General features: G+C 40.2%; 1 protein-coding gene across 4 annotated transcripts in view; it reads right to left on the reverse strand.

Moving 5' to 3' along the window:
* The window catches only part of syt7b (synaptotagmin VIIb), a 105,852-nt gene that overhangs the window by 1,807 nt on the left and 76,453 nt on the right, over positions 1-27,592 (reverse strand). For 2 of the 4 annotated variants that reach the window (XM_058628813.1, XM_058628816.1), the window contains 6 exons: positions 26,296-26,418; positions 6,928-7,087; positions 1,201-1,468; positions 938-1,107; positions 520-634; positions 128-327 (listed from right to left, as the gene is read on the reverse strand). In XM_058628813.1, the coding sequence (XP_058484796.1) occupies positions 128-327; positions 520-634; positions 938-1,107; positions 1,201-1,468; positions 6,928-7,087; positions 26,296-26,418 (1,036 nt within the window). The remainder of the gene's footprint in view (positions 1-127; positions 328-519; positions 635-937; positions 1,108-1,200; positions 1,469-6,927; positions 7,088-26,295; positions 26,419-27,592) is intronic. The other 2 variants (XM_058628814.1, XM_058628815.1) reach the window with 2 other exon arrangements.

Here is a 27,592-nt window from a genome sequence, read left to right on the forward strand (position 1 = left end):
CATATTCCAGCAGGGGTCAGTAGAGACTGCCTGAGTGATCAGCTGCTGATTTGTCAGTCACAAAATCAGAGGAAATACAGAAGGAGACGAAGAAGGAGAAGGACAAGAGGAATAAGAGCGGAGAAACCTTTCCAATGACATCATTGCGACTGAGCCTGTCCTTGTCCATGACGGTAATAATTATGGTGGTCTCCCTCAACACGTGGGCAGGCACATCGAAGGGGAAGGACTCGTTGAACACAGGGTTCAGACAGCGCTTCATTACCACCGTCTTCTTCTTCTCCACGCGCTTGTCCTTGTTCATCAGCCACACTTTTACATAAGGGTCTGTGAAGGAGGAAACATGCCGTTTGCAACATTAATTATGATTCAATGTTGGTTTGTTTACAAATATGGATTGGTCATTTTCTAGCAGTGAATCATTGTGTCATTTATTTGAACTGTGTGGAGAGTGTGGAACAAGCAATGATCCAAAAGGGCAACGTTAAAAAGGGAGATGAAGAGGAGCATTTTTTTTACCAGAAGTGCCTCCGATGTCCATGGCTTTAAGGTTGCGGGCTTTGATGATGCTCACAGTGATGGTGTTGGCTGTGGGGTTGTAGCACAGCGACACCAACAGATCCCCTCGACTCCCCTGGGGAAATCATGCGCAACAACAGTGATTATTCACATCTTTACACCATTTTTTTTCCCTCCTCTATCGGCTTCTGCATATTTTTGTTTCTTCCTCTGGCTCTCTGTGTTCTCTCCATCTACCTGTCAGCCTCTCCATACTCGCTGTCTCCCACCAGCACGCTACCACATTTCCCCCGGGAGCATCACAGCAGCCAGGAATGACATCACCCGCTACATTCTGTCCCATCGCCTCTCTTCCCCTCCTCCCCCCTGTTCCTCTACCTCTTCCTTCCCTCCCCCCCCGTTTCCCTTCCCCACTCACGCTGCCGTCACTACACGGTTTCAGCTCCTTCCAGAAAGTCTGCATGTTGGCCAGGTCCAGTTTGTTGAGGGGGATGGACACCTCTCCTATGGGGTCATTCCGGCTGAAGCGGTCGTAGTCTAGAACCTGCAGGTATAGAGTCCTCTGGACCACCTTCTCATAGGGGAAGCCTGAGAAAGACAAGGACACAGCACAATCCCACATTTCCTCTGTGAAGCAGAAACATTTTGAAGAGTATATCGAGATAGCCGCCTCCATCAAACCTTCAAACAGGAAAGTCTCGTTCCAGTGGGGGTTTAGGTTCTTCCTCTTCACTTTGGTTTCCAATTTGTGCTTCTTGTCCGGCAGCAGGTAGAGTTTGACGAACGGATCGGAGGTGCCGGAGAAGTCCTTCGCGGGCAACTCCTGGCCCTTCAGGATTTTCACGGTGAGAGTGGAGTCCTGAAAACTGTAGCCCACGCTGAACTGAATGCGCCCCAGCTTCTCACACACTGGACCCTCGTGGTCGTCCTCCTCCGAACCTGGAGATAACTTTTAGCCACAGGAGAGTGACGAGACACGCGTTATTATTTTTCCTTTTATCTCGTTTGTGGTCATTCATGTGTTTCTGCTTCAGTGTAATTGAAGCATAAAGACATTTATGGGTTTATTACTCAATCAGGAACTATTAACAGGGGAATAGAATGCTAATAACACATAAAAACAGTCAAATACACATCAATGTAAAGCTTTTATACAGTTATTGATAAAACACCACCTCATGCTCCACATACTAGCTTGTTTTCAGAGTGTCACACTCCTATCCTATAATCCACAACACTGTTTAAATAATTTCCTTTTTTATGGTGCATTTATCGTCTGACGTTTCATTTGAGGGTCCAAACTCCAAAATCCCAATAACCCATCTGACAGTCCATAACAAGAACAATCCATAACAATGACTGAATCCACTCAAAGTCTTCGGAGTCATTAAAAGTTGGAGCAACGTCGTTCCAATAAGCTACTGAGGCCAGTCAGTTATACAGCGAGTTATACAACTCAAACAACTCTTCAACAAAACTCTGAAGCACAGTTGCATTTTATTCCATTAGTTTTAAGTGAGCTCACAATAAACAGGCACTAATTAGCCCCTTAAGAACTGCACGGTTGGTAAGAAATAATAATATAAATATGTGACAAGGAAATAAATAGTGCCCAATTTTACACTGGTTAGGGAAGTTGAACTCCATACCCTAAGATCTTAAATGTTAAGGCAGGGGTCTCAAAGTTGCGGCCCGGGGGCCACATGTGGCCCTCCAAACAATATCAAGTTGTAACGAGTCAGTTCTATATGTTTTTATTTTTAAATTAATAGATCCATTTTGCATCATAAATATGTTTTTTTTTTTATTGTCGCATATTAAAACAAGCACTTATATTTTGAAATGATCCAATCCAACTTTATTTGTAAAGCACTGTAAAACAAACACAGTGGACCAAAGTGCTGTGCAGAATTATGGATAAAAGAAGAAAATGGGTACATATAAAAAAGGAATTTATACGGCATATTGATGTGTAATTTTGTAATTTCAACGCAACTGTTGCTTTTCCCAAAAAATTCGGGACTTTTTTTTTACTTGACTGGCCCCCGACTGACCAGACGAGACCGTCAGTGGCCCACAGGTCATTTGAGTTTGAGACCCCTGTCTTAAGGTATGGTCCCAGCTCGCCTCGCCACGTCAAGGTTTCGGTTGGTTTTACAAAATACAAAATAATACCTACTCAACGTGGGTGGAGTCATTACTGCTTTGACTTAATTGGTCAGGACGCCTCTTCCTGACCAACCAGTGTCCGGCAGGTACCAGGTACCAAGTTCTATGCTGGTGGAAATGCAACTTAACCGAGGCGAGGCGGTGGAAACGCGTCATAAGTGTCAAACTAAAGCATGTCGTTGTGTCACATGGTTCCTGTCTGCTGTGCAACAAAGTGTCCATAGCTTTGTGGAGATGAGAGGCAGATAATGAGCCGGTGGACAGAGAGAAAAGTCTGAAGGAGACGGACAGAAATCCTGTTTAAAAAGTGCTATCTGATGGAAGAAGAGCCAGAGGCATCGCTCACTCAAGGAGCATTTCCAGAAATGTAATATCCAATTCCACATTCTCCCACACATTTCTGATGGTGCTGCTCAACCTCATTCTCCATGCTAAATATGATCACTTTTCATTATGCAGTCCTCCACCCAACAGCTGGCCTAAATTGCTTTCCACCCATTTCCTACATTTGGCCATTCTTTCTTTTTTTTTTTCCCACAGATTACTCTCTCCCTACCAATTTATTTTTTTTCCTGAAACGCAAACAACTCATTTTCAGCAGATGGAAATTCGACCGAAGCACCGAACACGGTCTAGTCTACACTTTTTAAAGAATAAATGCTGTGATTTTCTGTATTTTCGATATTGTCTTAATGGAAATTAAGCTTTGCGTTACTTCATGCTGAATACATTTATCAGTCATAAATTTGGATTTATTCACTAATTTCTTGCTATACCAATGCTGCCTCACAGCGTTTCACTGTCGGAGCTTTGCTACTCCACCGCCGCTAGAGAATTTCAGAGAACGAGGCACTCAGCCAGCCAATCCAATTCTTACAGATGAACCTTAAATGATTTTATAAAAAAATTAGTTTTTTTGCATTTTTTGGGTACTATTTTCAGACACACAGTGTTGGTTTTTGGGGTTTTGTGGCAGTTGGCATTTGCAATGTCGCATTCAAGTGGCATCCAGCCATGGTGTCATCCATAGGAATATAAACTCCCGCTCTGAAGCCTCGGGATTTGAGATTTGGCTGGCGCCATGTTGACGTTTTACAAATAGAAGTTCAGAGACTGTACCAGGCATCTACTGGAAGATATGAGCCGTCAGTCACACTGAGTTGGAACATAATTTAGTAAACTTGCGACTGTTGCGCCTGCATTTAACATTTATCCTTTTTCCCTTCATACATCTAATTGCTATGTATGGTTTCATATCATTTTGTTGTTTATCTGCCCTGTTTTTGTTCTGCTTCTTCGCCAGGTCGTCATTGTACATGAGAATTGCTTCTCAGTTGACTTACCTGGTTAAATACAGGTCAAATAAATATAATTAAATGAACCGACACACCAAAAACTAACATTAAAGACATTTAACTCTTTATTGGTGTTCTAAATTAACCCTAGAACACTGATGTTGGGTGATTTGATTGATGCTTTTTTTTTTGTTTTATGAGATGTTGTACGTTGTCATATTGTTTTACTTTAATATATTCTGATGAAAAGTATTTTTTTTTGAGGTATATTATATCATATCGGGTGAAATATACCCGGCGTTAGTGATTAGTATTCTAGGTTTAAGTGAAAATTAGGCTCATTTTCACATAGACTTCTATTCAATCTGTTCTTTTTGCAGGTGTCCTAGTTTTATTCTTATTTCCTCACATACTAGGGTCATTTTTTTTTTTTTGCATTACTGCATTTTTCTTTTTGGCTTTCAGTAGCAAGTAAATTCAGTTTCCAATGCCCAAGTAAACATAGGCTCATATACAGTATATCATATATAACTACATGGGTGGAGGTAGAGGAATAACCTATGTCTTTAGCTTTCGCTGGAATGACTCAATCCACTGCACGTTTTGTTCTTTGTAGCCATGATGAAGAAGCAGCAGCAGCAACACTCTCACACCACACTATTTCTGGCTCTGTGAACATCACACAAAAACGAAAACAGTGTCAGAAAACATGCCGATAAGAACCATGTGATGCTGACAGGACCTCCACTACACCAACTCCCCCCCCCACCAACCCATCTACTGCCAACGCCTTATCACCTGAGACGCTTGAGCGGGTTTTATGTATATACTGTATACCCTGGCGTTGAATGTCATTCCACACGCAGCATCCTCTCAGTCTCAGTGCTGAATGTGAAATAAAGACACACATACACACATGTGTGTGTGTGTATATGAATAGCGCTGTTGCTTTTTCCTGCAGCAGCACAAGTGCCTCAAAAGTGCCGGCCGGGTATTTTGAGCAAAAAAAAGAAAAAAAGAAAAGATGGTTGTGTAATAGATAGTAGCCTTTGGCAGAACTGCCCAGAATGAGCATTATCATTAGGCACCAACACTGTGAATTCCTCAGACACACCATGAGACCCACATAATTACACACCGCTCATACCCATCGCTGCCATATTCTCACAGCACCCACAGCACTGCGTGTACTTTCACAGCTAATTACCGAACCGCGCTGAACAAGGCGTGCGGCCCCTCCCCTCGCAGCGCCTCACACGAGGGTGATGATTACCGTATATTTCTGTTAGCCGAGATACTGCGGTATGTTCCACAGGTGGGTGAGCTGAGTGGGATGAAGAAGACGAAGACAAAGTGGAAACACATAAAACTCTATAGGTTTTCTTGTGCACTTTAACTGCTCCACAAATAATAGAGTTCTTATTTTGTCCGTCATTTCTATCAGTTATGAAAAGAAGAGTCTACGCTCACAAAAGTCACTGCTGTGATCTGGCAAGCATGTCGGCTTAAATTAAATCAGCTCGGTCTGTAAATAGTGATAGAATTTTACAGCACACCAATTTGGAAATAATTGAAATGCCTGTGCTTTGTCTTCCAAATAAGTTTGGCTGATTTGGGGTCTGGCATCAAACAAATATGATTTGTTTCTCACCCCAGCTGACTTGTCTTCGGCAACGTTACCGTGTTCCCAGATCTCTGCAATCACTTTGGTAAACACGGAGTTATTAATACTGGCTGCGGCAAAACTTTTATACACAGGCACTCAGTCGTAAAATGGAATTAAGTGTAAACAGTGCACAGCTCAGATGCTAATCATCGGGTTTTTGATACCTTCAAATCAATATTGGTGCGCAGAACGCACCTTTAATAAGAGAGTGAAATAAGCAGAACACAAACTGCACAAAACAATTTGACTTTTAGGCCAAAAGAGATGGAGGGAGTCAAGTCAAGTTCAATTATTTGGTGTATGAACAGAAATATCATGTATTGTTTTAACATCAAACTCAAGGCTTTCCTGCTCCTCCCTTATTACACACTTACACATCCTGTAACCTAAAATTAACATGAAAAGAACAAATGAAATGTGGTCTTTGAAAACACAGAGCCGGAACCAGAGGGGGGGGGGGGGTCATGATGGGACCGTATTTTGCTTCCTCTCTTTGAGTTGAGTAAATTATTGTCTTATTACATATGACTACAGTTCTACTGGAATACAGCAGAGGAAATGAGCTAAGACAGATGGATATCGCATTATTATTGGGCTGATTTCAGTGGAAAATATTTCACAAGCTATTTATTGCATAATATTTACTGCTCTTACTCCAATATAACTTTGAATTAGTGATCCAATGTTAAAAGTCCAATTAATCCTATTTTATGGATAAAATAATCTAATCTAATACATCTACACATGACAAATTTGATTTTATTTGATTCTTTATTTAATCCGTGAGCTTGCTTTGTTCTGAATTTTATATTATTTGACCTCGTCTGACCCTCGACCCTCTGTAATTGAGTTTGACACTGGCTGGTTTAAATCAACAATAGCATGAACAGCACCTGACACAGAAAGTAAAAAGGACCTTGAGTCGAGTTTGATGTGCGTTTCCAACAATAGAAACAAACTAACAAGCCTTATATACAAACCGCCAATATAAGCAATGTTTAGATTCATTTCCAACCAGATAAAGCCCTATTTTTCAGCGTTTTCCTCGACCTCCTTGGCTCATCTTCCAGTTCTTTGTCTGCCTCTAATATTAACCTTAGATTGAGGAAGATGAGGCGAGAGCACATTCAAGTCCCCCAGCCATCTCATTTATTACGTTTTTAAAAAGGCTCCGCGGACAGCCGCCAATCTCGCTTTAATACAGATGAGTTCAGCAAAGCAGGAAAAACAGGCGCACCGCTGATTGAGTTAGTGAAGTATCAATAAAAGGTGTCTCACAGGACAGACTGTGTTGATATCGCGCGTTACCATCAGCATGTCACTGGTGACTGAGTTGGCCAAGTCAGAAACTGAGGAGTTGGCGTCGTGGCCGTGGCGACGTCCGGTCTCGTCTGGGGTCTGACCTCTGGGGCTGCTGCCTGGTTTGTTACCTGGAGTCCTGTTAGAACGGACACAGACACACTCGTGTAAATACACATGGTCACATTCAACACTGGCCTACATTCTGCACAGGTGTAGCTGTGTTGCTGCCTGGCATATTCTTACCCTTATATTAGCTTTTATTTTATATGGTAAATAAAATAAATACAACTTAGAAGAATGGTCTTGTGTTGATTTTTTTTACTTTGTATTCAAAATGGCACAATACTAAGAGGTTAATACGGTGTCAGCCTACTACAAAAGTAACAAACTAAAACGATAGACAATGCATTTATTGTCACCAAGACAATGAATTGACTAGTTTAGATTTGTTTTAAAGCAAAACACAACGAAAAATGAGAGCTAGAAAATAAAAATAAATATTTTACAATTAAATATTAAAGTGAAAATACAAAAATAACACTACAATGATAGTCAGATAAGTTAGTAAAACAGCACCTCGGTAATGTACAAACAAGTGCAAATGCACTAAAGTACAGTATTGGATAAAATAAACAAATAGTTAAATGATAAAGAGATAAAATGCTCAAAATGTCCGTCTTTTGCTTTATTTAACCAGAAAATGTGCTTTTTGCTACTTTCAATATCTGGCAGTTATTTACAATTTACTGCATGTTAAAATAGTGTATTAACGATTTAAAATGAAAACAACCACATTTCTATTCACTGTAGTTGTAGGTTTTGTGTTAAATTTCAAAATAGAAGAGTAAAAAACACATTTATTTATTTTATTTAAACTATGTACCGTGAGTGAAATTACTGTAATAACCACACGTTGGCTTTGACGTGCAAGAGTGTGCTTGCGGAAACGTGTCGTCTGAGATAAGCTCGGTGTTAAAGGGTTAAAAATTGTTGTCTTTTTCTGCCTTATTTATATATATATATTATTTTATATCTGCCTTATATACCACCATCAGCACCAGGAGCTTTCCTATAGCTTAGAAACAAATGTCCTTGCTTGGATATCTTCCCTCTTGTGTCCAAACCCCAAAGACTCATCAAATGATTCTGTTCAATCAGCACATTATTTTGTTCAGTTTGTGATAAATTATTTTTCATACGCTTGTCTCTCTCTCTCGATTTAAATACTTTTGGGATTAACTGAAGCATTGATTGCGTGCCAGGTTTTATTGCCCAACTTATCTAACACACACTTGTCGGCGAACGGAAGAGCACTGCTTCTAAAATATTGTGGAATCTTTCCCTAAAAAAATGGATGCAGTCCCTCCCAACTCTTGAGGGAACACTAAAGCCTGTAGCCTGAAAAATTAAACAGGAGGACGCCGTGAAAAGCTTAGGTAGGCTGCTTGTCAGTAGCCTTTCCTGTATAGGCTGTATTTTTAAGTTCACAGCCAGCAGGGAAACTCACACCATGATTATTTAAAAAGAAGAAAAGGAAAAAAAATAGTACAACATATCCTGCCCAGAGAGACAGTTGGAGACAGCAGTTTTTGCTTAGTCTTGGCATAAAACCTGGAGACGGGTGATAAAAAGCTACTCTGGCTCCCAACACCTCTAACACTCTCTTTTATTCATATACATCATATGATCTATTCATTTAAAGTTTAAAATGGACACGTTTTTACAACTGTTGCCCCATTGTTGCCTCGCTGTGTCCTCATCTTACAGGTTGCAGGATCCAGATCCAGTTTCGAGGCTATCATTCATCACCATTATTATGATGCTATTGTCCTTTCTGTCCCCCATTTTTCCTTTCACCCCAACCGGTCGAGGCAGATGGCTGCACACATGCGCTATACAAATACAATTGAATTGTTTCCAGCTGCTATGCTAACACGATAGTAGCAGCAACTTTACCCTATGAATATGGAACTGAATGACACGGGATGCAAATCTATAAATAAATAACATATCCTGCCATTTTAACGTCCATGGTTTTAAACCAAATGGTTGCTTTATTTCAGTGTCCACGTTCTTTTGACTTGCATTATTTAGACTAGAAATATAAATAACATGCGAAGAGGGAAGGATGCAAAAACATCATGCCTCCTGCAACTGTCTGTGACCAGAATGCAGGCAAAACGAAACCGCATTTACACAAAGAAATAAATAAGAATATACCTGGTATACTTGATTATATAACATGGTAGACATGGACCTAATAGCAGTCTAGGTGGATTGACTAATAAGACTAATGAGCACTTATCGCTGTGAGAGAGATACAGTGCGAGCCGGAGTCAAGAAGACAGAAATAATACGTGAGTGAACAGGTGAGCTGTAAAACACAAAAGCAGGAGTGAGATTAGGAGATGGTATTGTGAGAACGACGATCCGAGAAGGAAAGATAAATTTGAAAACCCATCTGTGCACAGAGACGAGAGAAAGTGAAGGGGAGTATTTGTCTTTGTTAAGACGAGGAGGATTAATAGAATGAACAAAGTGAGGTTACTGACTCAAAGGAACACCAGACTGAGGCATCACCGCACACACACAATAACACACACAAAAGCTTTAGCTGGGAGAAATCCAGTAGAGTGGGGACATAGTCGGTATAAAAGCCCAGGAATAAAATCAGATTTGGTTTGGGTGAGGAGTCAGATGTGAAGAAGAAAGAGGAGGAGGAGCGGCGAGAGATGGACAGGGTTCGTGGAGCAAAGAGACAAGCAGAGGTCGAGCAAGAGTGACCAAGGAAAATGCAGAAAGGTGGAGAAAAGGATATGGTGTGGAAGAGAAAAGAATTGATTTGTCACTCTCTGTCTCGTTCCTGTGATCTGCAGGTCAGAGCGCTAACAGACTGAATGCAACATGTAATGGTTTCTGTGGAAGAGGGTTGACAAACGCAGTTTACTTCTTCACGTATCTGCTGTCATAGGGAAATTAGGTTTGCACGGTGGGTTAAAAATATTAAATTACACGTACTATTAAGGGCGCCCTAACACAGTGAGACACAATGTGTTACCTTAAAGTAATTACATAACACCTGGCTGTCGTGCTGTGCTAATGACGCAGCTTCCACCTGCACTGCAGTGCATTGTTTTAGCCACTTCTTTACCCGCGGTATTCCAGCTTATATTCACTCAACATATGTGTGAAATTGACTGTATTTATACAGTTTAATGAGAATATTATCCTGAAAACTAAACTAATAATAGTGACACAACATTTACAAGGTTTATGTAGCCTTCTGTTTTGTATGTATTCAATTTATTTCTGAAATATTACTTTAATTGTTACTGTTTAATACAAATCTTTGTTTTCTATATTGGCCCACAATTTAGTGTGAAAGTAACCCCAGGCTATGCGCTGCATCCAGAAGTAATCTCTCAATTATTTTATATTAAACTGATTAAATATGATCAGTTTGGCTGTGACATTAGCAGGAGTCAATGAGCTGTCGCTGAATCAAACTCCTCCTCCCAAACTGACTCTGAAAGTAGTGTGCAGCTGGGATTATATATCTGAAGTCAGCCATCTAACGGTGCTTTAATACGTCCGAATACTTCCTCAACAACCCCCATTTTTAAAAAAATTCTTTGTAAATTAAATCTCCAAACGGAGGTCGCTGCTGTAGTGCCACAAAATCTACCTGCGAGATGAAACACTAATCTGGATCCCAGTGCAGCTTTACTTCCAACCTTGAGAGTGATAAAATTCAATATATGTTTTCTGTGCGTTATCGAGGGAAAGAAGCAGATTAGATTGACTGCTTATGACAGCTGGGAGATGTGTTTCATAATCTCCAATTTCCATTCTGAAAAAAGTCAATCACCCTGACAAAGGAAGATTTGCTAAAACCCAAACTCTGTTATCACATAGTAAAAAAAAAATACACATACACACACACTCCAGGTCTGTCAACAGCCATTTTGCTTTTTTGTATACTACATATAATATACATCAAATATAAACATATATACATATACACATGTATATATATATATACATATATACACATATACATACATATATACATACATACATGTACATATATAAAGATATATATATATATATATATATACATACATACATATATGTATATATATACACATATGTATATATATATGCATACATATACTGTATATATACATACATACATACATACATATATACATACATATACACACACATACATACATATACACATATACATATACATACATATATACATACCTACATGTACATATATAAAGATATATATATATACACATACATATATGTTTATATATATACACACATGTATATATATGCATACATATACTGTATATATACATACATACATATACATATATACATATACATACATATACACACATATATGTATATATGTACATATACATACATACATATACATATATATACATATACATATACATATACATATACATATACATACATATATATATATGTATGTTTGGAAAATGAAAACGTCTGACTTTTATCGTTTTTTTTTGAGCCAAGATAGCAGCCCATTTGAGCATGCTCACTGCAATCTGGCAGTGACAGGGACCTCACTCCCAGAATGTAAACAATGTCCGCCATCTTTGCTAACAGTTACGCTAACATGACTAAGTGTCACTGGTGGGCACGTAACAAAGAAAAGAATGAAGATATTTCTCGACTCAGGGGAAACTGAGGTTGGGAAGCAAAATTTTTCAAAAATACTACACCTTTTCTAGTAATACAAAGCTAAATGCAAATCAGTGAAGTATTCCTTTAATTTACAAAAAAAGACGAAAAAAATTGGGGTTGTTGAGGAAGTATTTGGACGTACATGGGTGATGTCAGATATATAAACTCAGCTACATTACTTTCAGAGTCAGTTTGTAATTGAGTTGTCATTGAGTCCTACTAATGTCACACAGCCAAAGTAAAACAGAAATCTTTACTTTACATAAAACACGGCAAGCCATTTTCTCCATTACAGTACAAGCGTGATCCTAATTTCATTCTACGATGCTACTGTGATTATTTGGCTATGAATCATCTCAGCCATGTGCAATAACCTAACACATAAAACTATTTTAGTTGATGGAGGCCTGCATATATTATGCATGTTTCCCCGCCGAGACTAAATATATCCACTGCTCCGTCTACTCCAGACTAATGAAACACTGTGCCAACCAGAAAGACGGCCCGCTTTGTCACATCTGTATGAATTTAAAGCAGGATAGAGCCCGGTTGTAAGACGCACTCGTAAAAATGAGTAAAATAAAAAATTTGCACAATGAAAGAACCGGAGCAGATCTTGTTAATCTGTCCTTTCTATCAAATCAAAAACACACATAAAAAGGTTGAAAACATTGGACATTGGGTTTTATAACGGCAATGGGAAGCAATTCACGGCCTAATTCATCAATCTTAAAAAGGACATTACTATTCGTTTCTGAAATTAACCGATTGAAAGTAATACCAAAAAATAAGAATAAGCCAAATTGTTCAATGTGAAAATGACTATTATTCATATGGCACAGGGTTCAGGTCTCTGCGACTACATTTCTGCCACTGCTTTATCCTCCACACAGGGCTGCTGGTGCCAATCACAGCTGACACAGAGCTAAAGGCAGGTTACACCCGGGGACAGGTTGCCAGTCCATCACAGCACCGACATATAGAGACGGACAACCATTCACCCACACACTCACACCTATAGGCGATTTAGAGTGTTCAGTTAACCTCTGGAAACTGGAGAAACCTGGAAAAAAACCCACGCACAGAAAGGCCCGCAGGTCATCTGTACAAGTGAAGTCATTATAACTTAGTTACTTCAAGCAGCTGTTTAATTTGTTTCTCATGTCATTGAACGTGCTCCCCAATATCAAATCTTCAGCGCTGACATATGCCGAGATGAAGATTGAAGAACATAATATTCTTTTATAATCAAACACAGTCATGCCACCACGCAGCGTGCAGCCTCATTTCTGAATTTGTTTTGGGGAAACAGACACATGTGATAGAGACAAATCCGCACAATAACACTCCGATATGAAAACCCTGTTTCCCCTTTAGTCAAGTGCAGTTGCGGGGGCTGCGTGTCACAGTCAATGAGGATTAACCTTAAGTGACAAGACAGGCAAATAAAGATTGGAGTGTCCTCCAATCATGACTCTTAAAACGGTAACGGCCTGCGGCACGCCGAGCAATCGTATGTGGTCGTGAGGTGTGTTTGTTCAAGCATGTAAATATACATATTTATTCACCGTGAAGCACACGTAGTCTGGTTTCTGTGACTTTCAGAGGACGTTACATTGACTTACATGTAACCTTAACAACTACTACCAGCCTTCACCCTAAACCTACCATCATCTTAACCGTAAAGCCAAGGGGACTTGCTTTTTGTCCCTGTAAGGAAGACAAGTCCCCATAATGTGACTGTGTAAACAGATTTAGGTCCCCGCAACACGAGTAATACCTGGAATACACACACATTCTAAATTCTAACCCTAAAACCAGGTCTTAAACATCAAAAAGCCCTTTTGACAGAATATGAGGACCAGAGAAAATGTCCTCACTCACTGAGGTTTATAAGTTTTTTGGTCCTCACAAAGATACCCATACAAGAACATACTGTACACACTCAGAGTCCATACATGTCTTCACCTTCATATGTAAGGATTTACTTTATGGGGACTTGCTTTTTGTCCCCATATGGAAGACAACTGCAACGACCCAAAACACATGCAGGATGAGAAACAAGTTGCATATTCACAAACACTGCAGATTCAAAAACACGCACAAACCCCAAAACACACGCAGGACAGACAACACACACACACACTGGTGGTAGAGCTGGACGAAAACGAGCGCTCCCACAGACCCACTTCCGTTATTGAATATGCTGGTGTTTTCTGTCCTGCGTGTGTTTTTGGATTTGCGTGTGCGTTTTCTGTCCTGTGTGTGTTTTGGGATTTGCGTGTGTTTTCTGTCCTGCGTGTGTTTTGGAATTTGCATGTGTTTTCTGTACTGCGTGTGTTTTGGGATTTGAATGTGCGTTTTCTGTCCTGCGTGTGTTTTGGGATTCACATGTTTTTTCTGTCCTGCGTGTGTTTTTGGATTTGCGTGTGTTTTCTGTCCTGCGTGTGTTTTGGAATTTGCATGTGCGTTTTCTGTCCTGTGTGTGTTTTGGGATTTGCGTGTGTTTTCTGTCCTGTGTGTGTTTTGGGATTTGCGTGTGTTTTTTGTCCTACGTGTGTTTTGGAATTTGCATGTGTTTTCTGTGCTGCGTGTGTTTTGGGATTTGCATGTGCGTTTTCTGTCCTGCGTGTGTTTTGGGATTTGCGTGTGTTTTCTGTCCTGCATGTGTTTTGGGATTTGCGTGTGTTTTCTGTCCTGCCTACGTTTTTTGGTCCTCACAAATATACCAATACAAGAACATACACACACAGCTTGGACTTGCTTTTTGTCCCTTTAAGGAAGACAAATCCCCATAATATGATTGTATAAAGAGATGTAGGTCCCCACAACATCAGAAATACCTGACAGAAAAAATATCCTGAAATAAGCTTTGAGAATATGATGTTGCAGATACTAAAGAAATTGGATTTATTCTTTTTCCATTCACTTTATTCTTTCTTTTTATTTATTGTAAAATTTGAAAAAGTTTGGAATAAACCAAAAAGAGAGAGATATCTAAAGCCGGGAGTTGCCTCATTACTTCCTGCTGCTGACTATCTTGTCTGAAGCACAACACTGGTTACATAATTCATACTTTAGAGGTTGTTGTAACCATGACGACTGCAATGTGTGCTCCCACTTAAGGTTGTAGTTACTACCATCATGTATTTTGAACAGGGTTGCAGTAGCCATGGCAACTTCAAAAGTGGGCAGAAAAGAAACTGAGGAAGCTCTGCAGAGAGGGTCATCTGCTGGAAATAGCAGAAAGCCCGGAGGGCAAAGGGACCAAACATTTAGAAAGTCTTTGAAACACACTCTTTGACTTCCATCATGCCAACAATTCTCCAATCTACCAAGAAAATAATGCTAGAAATTACAAAACACCACCTCGTGTTGAAAACGGCTGTGTTGAAAATGCAATAAATAAACTAGAGTGCAAAACCCAAGGCCGCTCAGCTCCCCACAGTGTCAAGGCACTTCCCCCCAACTTGCAAGGTTAACAGTCTGCAGAAAATTTAATCAAAATCAGTCCTTGATTTTTTGATTTACGCTGCTCACAAACAGACAGAGAAAAGCAGGCAACACTTAAGCTGTTTGGCAGATACTACAATAAGTAGAAAGTAAATAAGTAAATAAATCAATTAATAATAACTTAATAACTTCCAGCAACCAGTAAAACAAACTCCGACAATGGGAATGGTGCTAAATCTTTGTTGAGCAGGTTCACCCGTGGTTTAAAAATCCCAGGTTTACCCATTAATTTTAGTGTGAAAGAGGCTTTTGTTACCTTATGTTTTCACTCTTTATTAAACAGCCTTAAAGAACATGAGTTACAAGTAAATCTATAAAACACAACAAATGAGCACACATTCACACACAGACAAGCACTTCTCCTCGAGGTGAAGCGAAATGTCCCTAGAGGATGATCACCCCAATCTGACCTTTGACCTTGTGGCCTCAATCTGGGACTGAAAAGCCATTATTTGTGTTGGCCAAAGCAGGTTATCAGATCGCAGGGGGAAAATGCACAGACATGTTATCACCTATAGCGTTACATGTTACAGTACATTGTCTGTTGGAAAATAGAAATATGTGGAGCCCCAGACATGACATGAAAAAAAAAAAAAAAGGATTTGTGGCCATGAAATACTAATTAATTTCTACGAAATACTGTTACGGTATAAAATAACGGTAAAAACGTGGGCACGAAATACAAACTTGTGGCTACGAAATACTAATTTGTTCCCACGTAATGGGTAAAACGTGGGCACAGAATACTAATTTGTGGCTACAAAATACTAATTTGTTTCCACGTAATGGGTAAAACGTGGGCACAGAATACTAAATTGTGGCTACAAAATACTAATTTGTTCCCACGTAATGGGTAAAACGTGGGCACAGAATACTAATTTGTGGCTACAAAATGCTAATTTGTTCTCACGTAATGGGTAAAACGTGGGCACAGAATACTAATTTGTGGCTGCGAAATACTAATTTGTTCCCACGTAATGGGTAAAATGGGCACAGAATACTAATTTGTGGCTATGAAATACTAATTTGTTCCCACGTAATGGGTAAAACGTGGGCACGAAATACTAATTTTGTGGCTACGAAATACTAATTTGTTCCAACGTAATGGGTAAAATGTGGATACGAAATACTAATTTCTTGGCACAAAATAGATCCATATGTCCATGTCCATCCACCCATCTTCTACAACTTTATCCTCTACATGAGGGTCAAAGTACTTCATAGATTATTTCATTTCTACACAGCCCTAGGCATGACATGAGGGAATATAATAATATGAATTAATGAAATAATTAATAATTAAATAGAAATATCAATTAGTGCGCATTAAATACTATTTCGTGGCCACAAAATATTAATTTGTGTGCATGAAATACTAATGAGTGGCTACAAATTTGTATTTAGTGTGCATGTTTTACCTTTTAAAATTAAATTGTGGCCACGAAAAAGTTTTTTCCCCCCCCATGTCATGTTTTATTTTATGTTTTTCTATTATACTCGCATTGCTGGTATCATTTTTATTAATTGTTTCTGTGTCATCAGGGTTCTTGGTAGGGGATTCTGTTGGGATTTTACTTGCTTTTTCCAAAGTAAATGACCAGGAATGGAAGAATGGGTGTGTTTTTGACACGGATCTACAACTAATAAACATTGCTGAATCAAAAAACTTTTTCAAAAGAGAAAATTGAATTAGTCAACTAAAAAATTATTTATAATTAAATATAAAAATATCTCACTTTCTACACTGGGTGAGTTTGCCTAAAGAAAACATCCTGACTGAAGAGTTTGCAGAATGTCAGATCTCAGGTCAACACTGAGCTGAGATTTTATGATTAACAGAAGCTTTCATATTTATATTTTCATAATAATTTCTTTGTTTAAGTGTGGCTTAGACAGCTACTAAGCCTTTATTGTTTGTCTTCATAAAGGTCTCTGGAATCAAAGTCGTGTTATTTGACATTATGTGTGGTATAAAACTGCGACACTTCTTAGAGAAGAGAAGTTCAAAGGGTTTGTTTGAAAAATGGAATCAAGGTTAATATTTTACTCTCTTATCATTTTCACTTATCTTTCTCAAGAAGTCAAAACAATTATTTTGACTTCCATTTATGAGATAAGTAATGAAATGATAAAGATTCATCACATTTTTACATCTAGCCTCATGTGGGAAAATAGTATGAACTATGATTAAATTCTTTATCATTTATGTGGATTAATAAAGCTAGAAATGGAAACACGACTAGGTGTATATAAACTTTTAATATCTAACATCCACGGCCAGTTTTAAAAGGTGATACTGGGACGTAACACAAGGCCGATGGTTGTGTCGTGTAAACACATGATATATAGTATTATTTCCACAGGGAAATCACATTCCTTTAGAAATGAAGCAGATTTATCAGCGTCTGACAGAGCTGACAGTCATCGACACAAACAGAGGAGCCTTTCCATGACATCACCCTGTCACAGTGCCAGTCAACACCCCCGGGAAAAGGCTGAATCAGGAGACGGTGGAGTTCAAAAAGGAAAAAAAGTAAGCGAGAGACAACGGTGGGGAAAGCGGGGCACAGTCAGAAAATCGTGCAATTAAATAAAGCACGGCAGAAATTGCAACAGATGACAGAGGGAGGGAGATAATGAAGGAGGACATCTTACAGAGACCACAGAGGAAAGTGATGAAGGGGTCGGGAGAGGAGTGGGAAGCAGAGGGTGTGGGAGGAAAAGTGGATGGACAGGTGAGAACATGAGGAATGAGGGCTACCATCAGGGCCTGAGAAGGAAGTGTTTCCATAAACATAGTATATCTGAGTATTGCTGATCATACACTCGCCCCCAAGGAGACCATGAAACACAATATAGGTCCCATGTCCCATGATGGATGAGGCTCAGGCTCCAGTGTCAGCCCACTCAGCGCTCCTCACCAACAGGGACAAATCACTCAGCCACCACCCCTTTCAACGCGCAGCCTAATACAACTAATGGAGCCGTCCACACGACTCGACTGGCTCCGTGTTCTTTGAATAGACTTCCTCTGCCTCGTTCTTGAGGTTTATAAATCAAGCCCTGTGCATCAAAGGGGCCGTAGGTAAGAAATGTACGACATTAAATCATAAAATGACCATGTGTCATCAGATAACAAAACAAAAACAGACTGAAATACCAGCATGACTGACAACAATAGTCCGTAACAGTGTGTTCACAAATTAAATTTCAATTTGCAGGCCATTAACGCTCTTGTTTTGGTTTGGCGTTTTGTTCTGTTGCGACGCCCACCCAATAATGCAGCTCATCGCACGTCGACAGCCGAGCTGCCGACAGAGCAAGCAGAGCAGCAGTGGCTCTGAAATGCAGAACGATATGAAACCTAAAGAGCCTCACGACCCATCTCAAAAATGTCTCGACCACAGTAGAAAAACAAGGGTTAGCTCACTCTCTCCCTCTCTTTCTTACATGTTGAATCACGGAATTTTTGCAGTCCATGATTGTTGCCTTGTCACCTTCTCTCATCATGTGATAATATTTCCACTATCACTACATGAAAATGATCCAAAAAGGCTCAATGCTTGTAAAAAATAGCTTTATCGGGGAGTAAACAGAGGTCGCATCCATTTCAAATTTGGAAATAAAAGTGGCTAAAATGTGTCTAATGACTTTTTATTTAACGAGAACAAGACTGTTTCTCATCTCCTGCTTTTCACTGTCACCATTCTCGTGACGTCCCCCTCGCTTTCCTTTCATGGGCCCTCTTACATCAGCTCCCTGCTCGTAGCCACAAGGAGCAAATGGTAAATGAGCTGCAGACTTAGATCTGACAGGTTTTTTCAGAAAGATGCCTCGTTTGTGCTGACCTACATTGCTTTTTCCCTCCAATCATCTTTCCTGCGAGACCACTGTTGGCCTCAGAGGCTGCCATGGGGACCAGTGGCCCAGCCTGGAGAGTCATTAGGAGACTTGACTCGCTGTGATTGCTGGCTCGAGCACACAGTTGAAAGAGTCGGATATGCCAGCTGATAACGGGTGGCGACAACTTCCTGCTTGATTAAAACTGTACAGTCTGGCATTGTGCGACTGAGCGATTGCAGTATGAAGTTATCGCAGCCAAGATTAGAAGTTTGATTCCCATTGAGGCCACACAGACCACGAATTTAGACAAGCGTTGTGTTTAGTTGTGCATGACAGCACAAATCGAACGCCATGTGTTCGACCTCGCGTACATAAATATATAATAACAACTCCTGTTCATAGACTGAGAAGAAATATCCATCCATCATCCGTGTTTGAGGGTCACGGTTAGAACAACAGTAGAGCCAATAACAGCTGAGTGAGAGACTCTGGACAATGGGATCGTTCTAAATACTGGGCCACATTTTCTTTCAATGGATTTTGACTCAATATTGTGTTTTATTTCCTTTACAGATAGTTACAGCTAAAATTTGTCATGCTGCCTTCTTGGCATTTCTAATCTCATTGAGGCATTACCTGGTTAAATGAAAGGATACATATTCACAATATGGTAGGCCATGACCGGGCCAAACAACCACAACCACATATGCAGGCAATTCAGAGTCTCTTATCGGCCATCTATGCAGCAGAAACTCTCATCCGCGCCTTCGTTACCACCCGTCTGAGACTACTGCAATGGAGTCCTGTTTGGGATTTCAGGCTCCAATACATTATGAACTCCACAGCAGGAGTTCACACCTGTTCCAGGCACATGGCCCCCACTCTCATCCACCTCCACTGGCTCCCGGTCATGTCACGCATCACAGACAAAATCCTTCTCCTCACCTAAAAATCAGTCAACGCCCAGGCTCGTCAGTACCTGTCAGACCTCCGGTCCTCAGCCATGAGTCTACTCAAAATCCCTCACATCCATCTCTGCTATCAGCACTCTCTCCCATCTGATCTGCACGCAGGCCCCCAACTCTAGACAGCTTCAAAAAAACTCCTCGAAACCCATCTTTTAGATCCAGCCTACAGCTGATAACCACAGTTCAAACGTACACTCTTCTTGTACTGTAAAGCATCCTTGGGTTTTTTGAAGGGCGCTATATAAATGGAAATGATTATTATTAAAGGGTAAATGGTTTGCATTTATACAGCGCTTTTCTAGTCTTGATGACCACTCAAAGCTGCTTTTTGCCATTCACTCATTCACTCACACGTTCATACAGCTCCTCCATGTGCAGTGCATTTTTTATCACTAATTTTTCATAACCATTGTCATGCGACCGTGCATGTAGACTAGCATGGAATTAGATTTGTGTCAATATTTTCAATAGACTTTTCAAAGATTGCAAATAAAATATGGATTTAATCATTCAAAAATATTGGATTTTATTTTATTTATTTTATCTAACGTTTGTAATCTGACAAACGTTAGATATTTATAATTAAGACAAACAGCGACACCAAGCCCGTGACTACTTCTGGTCCATTGAGCTGTCCCTCCAAAACTCAGTAGCCAATCAGAAGGCAGCATCCTAAGGCCCGCCCATGGTCAGAATCACAAACAGTTTGGAGCGCAAACGCAAAGAGTCGCAGCAAACTTCCGATCATTGCAAACAAAAAGTGGATTTTCAAACAAATAAAATACAATATTTTTGAATGATTAACTCAATATTTTATTTGCAATTTGTCTTTTTACATTTTTGTTCGCAAAAAAAGTGTTGTTTGAAAATATTGACACAAATCTAATTCCATGGACTAGCTGAGCCGGGACTTGAACCAACAACCAAAGAAATCTAAAAATTATACTTTATTAATCCCCTTAGGGAAATTATTTCTCTGCATTTGACCCATCCTAGAACTGAGTAGGGACTTGGACCGGCGACCCTCCAGTTACAAGCCATGTTCCCTTTCCACTTGGCCACAGGCTGACCAAAGACTCGCTCTACTACTGAGCTACCGTGGCCCAAAATCCCAATCTGCATATGGACTGTAAGAGGAAGCTGGAGATCAGGTTCAGACAATTCATTAAACCCAGTGTTTGAATCCCTGATTTTGACCATAACTACAAACCTCTTGCTGTGAGTCAACACTTCTATCCACTGTTAAAACCCCGAATAGAAAAAAACATACTGTATAGGATGAGGCAATATTCTTCCATTTCTGACAGCTCGGGGGCAGCAAAACAAGCTGCAAACACAACACTGGCAGACGTGGGGATTCATTTGTTACAAGCAATGACAGATTCCATTCACCAGGAGGAGAATTCACCAAGGAAGTTGTGTTTTTAGTTACGTCTGTCTGTCTAAACTTCAGCGGCAAAGAACCGATTTGGCTGGGGATGCAGGATTATGGTCGTCGTCTAGATTCACATTTGGGATTATTGTTTTTTTTTTTTTTGCAACAGTGAGAGTAAATAAAACAGTAAAGCTGTGGCATGTAAATGGAACACAACAAGTGTAAATGGAGCTAGTGATGCCAGTAATTTAATTTTATGAAAAATTATAGATTAACGCAGTGTTTTGAAAAGCATCTAAATCAACTGCACATAAGGGGAAAAAAGGACCCCACTCGTAAGGATAGGGAGTAGGAACATGGACAGAAGGTCTGTGAGCAGGTGTTTATGGCTCACTTCACAGTCTGACTGATTTTACCCTCACTTAATGCTCATTTCGAGGTTGTGAGTGGTCAAAGGAACCGAAGAGGAACCAGAACATCCTGATACTGAAATAAACAAAAACAGGATGATCAACAGACCAAAATGTGCAAACTGATATATATTCACAGTGATCCACACTCGCGGCAAACATCCCATCAATGAGAGTCTGTTTGTGCACTTTGATATTTCAGAAACTGTTCTTTATGATAAAGCTTTCCCAAACACACGCTCGTGTTTGTTTTCCCGTTGCGTCGAGTCTCCGAGCTCATTGAGATGCAGCTCTGCCGCACAACAACAGCTTTCCCAGATAATAAAAAGACAAAACGGCTTCGGAGCTTTATCACAGTGATCTGCAGGTGGGTGATTATGTCCAGCCGTCCACAGGGCATCGGCCAGACGACCACACTGGCCCAGGCTTACATAAAAAGCATTGTCTCGCATTAAGCGCTTAACGGATCTTTCACTTAACGCCGAGTGAAAAACGTGTCCTCCGACGATAATATAATCAAGGATGACCACAACACTGGTGTTTGAATAGATCTCAATAACACACAGCTTGTAGTTACAATTTATCACCAAATCACAGATTAAGATTAGATCTCTGACATGACACAATCACAAATTCTGGTTTGATTTCACTGGAGGTTCCCTTTTCTTAGAGCATGTAAAAAAAGAAGCAGGTATTGAATAAAACTGTTTCACATAAGTGACAAGTGGTAAAAATAGATTGTGACAAAGCTGCAGAGCTCTGCTAAGCGTCTATATTAGATGCACCTGTTCGACAAGCTGCTGAAGTTCAAACCCAAGCATCACAACGCAGAAGAAATGTCTCGACATAGAACAAATCACTTCCTGTGTGCAGTACGGGAATGTTGCCAGGTGATCTTAACACTTGAGAAACACAGAGTTGGACTCAATCGGCACTGTGTGAACTCACTTGACGACGATTTGAATGTAATATTTAAAAAAAAAAGGTACGCGCTGAGAGTTTTAAGTGACCTTAAATGTTGACATTATGGTCTGAATATCTCAGAAACTACTGATCAACCTGGATTTTTTCCCCAAACCAACTCTCAAATGGCAGAAAGACAATTAACTCAAATGACTACAGGTTAGAACAAAAGCATACATACATCAGCTCAATGCTGACACTTTATTAAATGGCATTTGTACCTAATAAAATGGCCTGTCAGAGTACTTTTACGGGATTAGATTAGGGTCAATATTTCCAAACAACACTTTTTAAGAAGCAAAACATATCGGAAGCTGCAAGCTCAACGGACCAGAAGTCTTCAGTCGTCAAACTCAGTAGCCAATCAGCAGACAGCTTCCTAAGGCCCGCCCACAAACAAAAAATGTATTGTATTTTCAAACAATAAAATCAAATATTTCGGAATGATTCAATCAATCTTTTTTGCTTCTTAAAACGTGTCGTTTGAGTCGTGAAAAGTGTTGTTTGAAAAATAGTGAACCAAATCTAATTCCATATACTTTCATATTCAGCACGAGGACACAAATCAACCGCTCTATTGCTGTGAGATGATTGTGATGCACAATGAAAGTTGACATTGAGTCAATCCTAAGTGAATATGATGAACACTGTCAGAGCTCTGAAGACACCAGTGCTAAAAAGACTCTTTTCACCTCATTTACAGATACAGAGTGGAGTAATTAGCAAAGAAATATTTGCACTCGGAGCTTCTGGGCAAAACACAACAAAAAAGAAAAGTCTAAATTGGACTTCTGTCCAAACGCGGCATGAAATAAATGCTAACACTGCTAAAAAACATGTTTGGAGCTTGTTCCACTGCCCCGAAGTGGCCAATCACAGTTAAATTAGCGCTTAAATTAAAGATACTATGTGAATATGTATGGTTTGTTTATTTACTGTCCATATTTAGAGGAATTGACTGGGCAAATATAGATCTGACCCACATAAAGCGCACACACACACACACACACAGCCTTTGGTTTTATCCTATTATTTCCATTTTTTTTTTGTTAATCAGATCTTCGTCTTTGTGAATATTTGTGCTCCGAGCTGAATTTGATGTCATTAATAAAACAAGAGAATCTGAAATCTCCACGGAGGGTTCTATTTTTATCTCGCAGCATATTTCTCTAGAAAGCTGAGAGCAAAGGTTCCCCCACTCTCTGTGTGTGTGTGTGTGTGTGTTTTACTGTGTGACAGTGTCTTGTCTTGTCACATACTGTATATTGTTGCCGGGATCATCCTCTTCTATTGTTCTTAGTCTGCCCGGGCTGCTTGAAAACAGCCAGGAGCGGCGGCAGCAGACAGACAGACAGACACAATGAGCTTACTGGGTAACAACACAGACGGAGAGAGGAGAGTGATGGACAGAGATGATGATGGAGAGCTGTTATTAGGTGAGGAAGGACACTAGACTTAGCCCACGCGACCCCTCCGGATAAAACCGGTCGACCGACCTTTGAACATGTTTAGATTCGATTTCGAACGCATAAATATGATCGGAATTGTTCCACTTATCCACAAAAAAGATACATTTCCCACGTTCCTTTTTCTCCAAGAGAGCTCTTTTCCCCATCAAGCACAAACTCACAGATGACCTAGTTAGAGAAGCACACTCGGATGCGTTCGCAGAGAGGTTTGGACGAAAGATGTTTGAATAAATGCAAAAAGCGGCAACAATGCGGGGAGGGATTACGCCGGGATTTATAGATCAAGATTTGTGGGTTACAAACTTTATCCTCCCTCAGACAGTTTGAGGACGTTTGTTTGCCGTCGTCAGAAAGCTGCCGTGAGAGCAACTGGCGTAGATGAGAGGTTGGCATATTTTTAGACGAGTGTTTCATGTGAGGAAGCTCACTTCTGAATAATGGGGGGGCCCATTCCCCCCCGCGTTCCCTACGACTCAAAGATCAAAGATGCAGAGAAGAACTCTGGACAATTAAGCTGACTTACACAAGGTATGGGCGGAGAAGACGACGGGAGCGCAACACAATGACAGAAAAGGAACCGAAATATGAAGCAGGGGGGAAAAAAATTAGAGGAAAACACAATGCTGCATAAAAAATAAGTCTTTAGTTCAACACGTAGAAGTGTCGTGAGAGAATATCAGGGATTTGCTCTGGCCTCTGTGTTGTTTTTAAAGATGTGTGGGGGAGTTAACGTAATTAAATAAATTATTTGTCTGTTGTTTTTAATGAGATGGAACATTTTCACGTCGTGGGCAGAAAATATGTAGGTGATCGTGGGGATGCATTTTGTGTCTTGACATCAGTATTCTAAGGCCCTTTTTCAACGGAATAAATAAAACACATCTGACTCAAAGCACATTTACATGTGGTTTGGAATGCGATTGGAACGAGATTTGTACAGATGCTCATAATCGATCCCTAATTGTCATTTTGCATCACTCTGAACGCGACACACAACCGGCGATGGGAATACGAGACCGTTAAATGCACATAAGTGTGACTACAGCACAGAACATATAGTGTATCAGCACTGTCTCGAGAGCTAAATGATGCATCTTCATTTTTCCTGCATCTGTTACACGCAGATAGGTTTGAAAAGTTCTGATTGGAAAATAAAAATGTTCCTGCAGTATGAACACATCCCAAAAACCCTTACATCTAAACTCTTGCTATAAAGCTAAATATCCGATTACAATTACACGTGAGTGTTGCCTTCTTATGTGTGAAAGAGGACAGTCATCATCATCATCATCTACCGCTTTATCCTCCAATCTCAGCTACATTGGGCGATAGGCGGGGTACACACCACACACAGATAGAGACAAACAGCCATTCACTCTCACACTCACACCTATGGTCAATTTAGGGTGTCCAATTTACCTAACCCCCACATTGCATGTTTTTGGACTGTGGGAGGAAGCCGGAGAACCCGGAGAAAACCCACGCACACACGTGGAGAACATGCAACTCCATGCAGAAAGGCCCTTGCTCAAACCTGGGTCTTCTCGCTGCAAGGCGAGAGGGCCAACCACTACACCACTATGTGACCCCCTGAAAGAGGACAGTTTTCTCCTTAAAATGACTGATACGAAGCAAACAGTGGATAAATCGCCAACACATTACTCGACACAGATATCATAGGAGGGAAAATGTGTTGTTTAATCTGTGTTGTGTTTCATCACATCCGCTGATTAAGATGCATTTTTAACAGCTGGGTTACGGCACGATGAAAGTATGATGACGTTCTTCTGTTATGAAGCCGCGAGTTTTAGGATTTTTAGCCAGTGCCGGTTTCCTCAAAACCCGATATAATCCCATTCAGAGGAGAGGAGGAGGCGGCGGCTCTAATTCAGAGCTCGTCCACTGAATTAACTGTCAATCACGTAGAGCCCATGATCAAATAAATGCCATGTTTTGTAATCTATTTGTTCCTAAATGATCTATAAATAGAGTGGTAAGTAACAGATAAACAGTCCTTTCCCTTTGAGTCTGACTAACTCATAACTCATCCTCTTCTCTCTTCTTTCTTTTGTTACCTCTTTTCAGGTGTGGTTTCATTCTCTTTGCTCGCTGGGGCCTCCTGCAGATCTGGGAGGTTGGCAAAGTCATCCTGTTCGGCCAGCCCGATAGCTAGAGACAAAACAACCATCTTCCCCTCACTGGACACATGGACAAACAAAACAACACACAGAGACCACACAGGTATGTAGACAAGTGGAGGTAGAAGAGCACACACACACACACACACACACACAGACAACAACACAGCACACATTCAGTTCATGAACAAAGACAGAGGGAGAGAGGTAGTAGACTGTTGTGAGGACACTATTTAATTTGAACAAATATTCAGTCCAAACTTGACATTGCAGTGTTATCTCAACCAACACCACTGTGCTATGGGGTGAATTAAAAATACACGCTGTTACTGCATACATTACTTGCTATTTTGTTTGCCAGTTTTTTTCAGTTCTGTTCCAAACATGGACTAACTTGGTGATTTATGTGCAGCATAAACTATAAACCATAGAGTTTTACTGTCTGTTCCAATTGTTCAAGTTATGGCATCAAAATGACCTGATGTGCAATGTTTAAAGGTCCAGTGTTTGACTTTTTTGGAGGGTTTATTGGAAGAATTGCTTTAAAATAGAATTTGTAAAATGACTTTAGGCAAGGGCCTTGCCAGAATAATAGCGTGTCTACTCGCCACGACACGGCACAGTACGGTTAAGTTGCGTTTCCACTAGCGTAGTACTTTTTTGGTGATACTATGCGTGACATCACAGGACGCTGAAAAAATCAAGCTGAACAAAGCCAAATTGTAGATCAGTTAAAACTACTTAACAATCCTAAAAACGTGGGCTAATCACCAAAAATGACCAGGGAACTGTCTAAAATCTCAATATTTAACAGAGGAGTCTGATCGTGATGGAGACTGGCGGCGGCATCACACATCCTGCCGCTGTATTTCAGGGTCAGACGGGGTCTGTGCTCTGGTCCTGGGAGGAAGTACTGAACAAATACTTTATTTAACTGATTCTAATGATTCAGTTACACTGAAAACATCTGCTTTACAAGTCACTAGTCGCTTGTTTGAGTCATGGCTGTGTAGGCACTATTTTGTAGTGGAAAACCAAATTAAACCGTGCCGTGCCGAGGTGGAAACGGGGCTTTACTAAGCAAACAAACAACAACAACCTACATTCTGCAGTCTCACCATTAGATGTCATTAATACTTACACACTGGACTTGTAACATCGAATTTCATTATGTGTAGCATGTGTAGTTTCAACAGTGTTACATTATATTATGTCCCCGCTGGGGCCCTTTAAC

This window comes from Solea solea, chromosome 5, assembly GCF_958295425.1.
Source record: "Solea solea chromosome 5, fSolSol10.1, whole genome shotgun sequence".
Lineage (NCBI taxonomy): Eukaryota > Metazoa > Chordata > Actinopteri > Pleuronectiformes > Soleidae > Solea > Solea solea.